This window comes from Camelina sativa, chromosome 3 (assembly GCF_000633955.1).
Source record: "Camelina sativa cultivar DH55 chromosome 3, Cs, whole genome shotgun sequence".
In the NCBI taxonomy this organism is placed as follows: domain Eukaryota; kingdom Viridiplantae; phylum Streptophyta; class Magnoliopsida; order Brassicales; family Brassicaceae; genus Camelina; species Camelina sativa.
In genome coordinates this window covers 26,390,537-26,393,515 of record NC_025687.1, presented here as the reverse complement: position 1 = coordinate 26,393,515, position 2,979 = coordinate 26,390,537, and the positions used below count along the sequence as shown (strand labels likewise).

Below are 2,979 nucleotides of genomic sequence, written 5' to 3'. Positions count from 1 at the left end.
ACAGATTTGCACTTTCGCTTCACTTCATTGATCCGGTCGTAACTAATCTTAGGTGCGGATGATGATGATTCATCGCCGATTGATTCAAAAACAGGAGCGGACTCTAACTCCGAGAAGGAAGCAATTACAAGAGAAGAGAAGAACCCAAAAAATGCTAGAGAGATCAAAGGAAGAAGCTTTATTACCGTTTTCATACTGACAAGAACAGTGGAAGCCTTCTTTGGTCTGGAGAAAGAAAAAAAAAAAAGACAGGAACTTGCGAGTCGCGACAATTGAATTTGTTTTTTAGGACAAAGATTGAAACTTTGATTGAAAGAGAAGATGAATATTGAAGATTGGTTGATGGGTTTCTATGTGATTATTCGATTTAGTGAAAGAGTTACATCACTGGTGACGAAGACTCATATGTAGATCGAGAGAGTGGAGAGAGACGATTACAGTAGTAGTTTAAAGCATTAAGCAGCAGAACAGTGAACAGAGAAAAGTCTTTGGAATTTTCTTTTAGTTTATTTGAACAATTATTTCCCTTAAATTTATTTTTCCGTCAAACAAATTATTATACTACTCCAACATTTTGCATTGAATCTCTAATAATTTTATTAAATTTTAGAAATCCATTTCCATTATTTTTCAAAAAAAATCTCTACTTTTTTTACATATAATAAATATAAATAATAATTTTTATAATCTACTGTCTTCTATTTTTTAATATTCGTTTAAGCGTTTCACAAAAATATATACATTTGTTTAAGCGCATTAATATATTTTTTAGACGTTTGATTATCAGCTCATCATTTGATTAATATATATAAAATTATTTTTAGCAACAAAAAAAAATGGTACAATAAATTTTATAATCTCTATTATTAACATTTTTTCTATTTTTTTGTTATGTAATAGAAAAAATGCGAAAACAATCCCGACTAATTTTTTTTGGTAGAAACAATCCCGACTAATTGGTTAGACACTAAATCTTTTCTGGACGTCTAATTCGGGCCTAAAGTTTTTGAATAAATAAAATTCTCACTAAATTTTTAGTTGTTAAAAAGAAAAGAAAAAAAAAACTTTTAATTGTTGTTGATTCAATTTGTTGAGTGAGTGGTTGACTTGACTTTTAAAGATGGAGGACCACGAGACGTGTTCGACGGGATATGTATGTTTTAAGTGCGATCCATTGACCTTGACTTTACTTCTAGTTTTCTTTTCTACTCTTTTATTGTTTCGAACTATCGAACCATAGTCCCAATTTCATTCGTACATACATAAATTTAGAAGAATTAGCCAATTAGGCCCTTTGATAATAAAAAAAAAGAAAAGAAACGAAAAAGTANACGGTAGAATCGGAGAATCACCAGAATCTTGATTCCAATCTCCGTATCGGAAACTAAGTCTTTTTTTGGATTTTCTTGGAGCCATAGAGAGGTCTTCGAGCTTCAATTCAGAAGCTGAAGATAAAACAGATTTGCACTTTCGCTTCACTTCATTGATCCGGTCGTAACTAATCTTAGGTGCGGATGATGATGATTCATCGCCGATTGATTCAAAAACAGGAGCGGACTCTAACTCCGAGAAGGAAGCAATTACAAGAGAAGAGAAGAACCCAAAAAATGCTAGAGAGATCAAAGGAAGAAGCTTTATTACCGTTTTCATACTGACAAGAACAGTGGAAGCCTTCTTTGGTCTGGAGAAAGAAAAAAAAAAAAGACAGGAACTTGCGAGTCGCGACAATTGAATTTGTTTTTTAGGACAAAGATTGAAACTTTGATTGAAAGAGAAGATGAATATTGAAGATTGGTTGATGGGTTTCTATGTGATTATTCGATTTAGTGAAAGAGTTACATCACTGGTGACGAAGACTCATATGTAGATCGAGAGAGTGGAGAGAGACGATTACAGTAGTAGTTTAAAGCATTAAGCAGCAGAACAGTGAACAGAGAAAAGTCTTTGGAATTTTCTTTTAGTTTATTTGAACAATTATTTCCCTTAAATTTATTTTTCCGTCAAACAAATTATTATACTACTCCAACATTTTGCATTGAATCTCTAATAATTTTATTAAATTTTAGAAATCCATTTCCATTATTTTTCAAAAAAAATCTCTACTTTTTTTACATATAATAAATATAAATAATAATTTTTATAATCTACTGTCTTCTATTTTTTAATATTCGTTTAAGCGTTTCACAAAAATATATACATTTGTTTAAGCGCATTAATATATTTTTTAGACGTTTGATTATCAGCTCATCATTTGATTAATATATATAAAATTATTTTTAGCAACAAAAAAAAATGGTACAATAAATTTTATAATCTCTATTATTAACATTTTTTCTATTTTTTTGTTATGTAATAGAAAAAATGCGAAAACAATCCCGACTAATTTTTTTTGGTAGAAACAATCCCGACTAATTGGTTAGACACTAAATCTTTTCTGGACGTCTAATTCGGGCCTAAAGTTTTTGAATAAATAAAATTCTCACTAAATTTTTAGTTGTTAAAAAGAAAAGAAAAAAAAAACTTTTAATTGTTGTTGATTCAATTTGTTGAGTGAGTGGTTGACTTGACTTTTAAAGATGGAGGACCACGAGACGTGTTCGACGGGATATGTATGTTTTAAGTGCGATCCATTGACCTTGACTTTACTTCTAGTTTTCTTTTCTACTCTTTTATTGTTTCGAACTATCGAACCATAGTCCCAATTTCATTCGTACATACATAAATTTAGAAGAATTAGCCAATTAGGCCCTTTGATAATAAAAAAAAAGAAAAGAAACGAAAAAGTAGGTTTATTTCAACGACAAATAAGTTTGAGGGCTGATATTGTCGTTTGGGCCCAAATATTTGGCCCATATAGCCACTGAGGCAGCATTGGGAAATTGGAGACCGTGAAAGAACCAGAGAAAATGTTCTGAAAACCTCCTCTAGGTTTCGAAGATAAGAAATTAGTAGGTGATGATGATATAACAGAGAAACTAC

At 30.8% G+C, this 2,979-nt stretch overlaps 1 protein-coding gene across 2 annotated transcripts in view; it reads right to left on the bottom strand.

Annotated features, from left to right (window-relative positions):
• The window catches only part of LOC109132300, a 6,499-nt gene extending 4,566 nt beyond the window's left edge, over window positions 1-1,933 (bottom strand). The window contains exon 1 of one of the 2 annotated variants that reach the window (XM_019243949.1): window positions 1,332-1,933. In XM_019243949.1, coding sequence (XP_019099494.1) covers window positions 1,332-1,650 — 319 coding nt within the window. In that variant the 5' untranslated portion in view covers window positions 1,651-1,933. The remainder of the gene's footprint in view (window positions 1-1,331) is intronic. The other variant, XM_019243950.1, reaches the window with a different exon arrangement.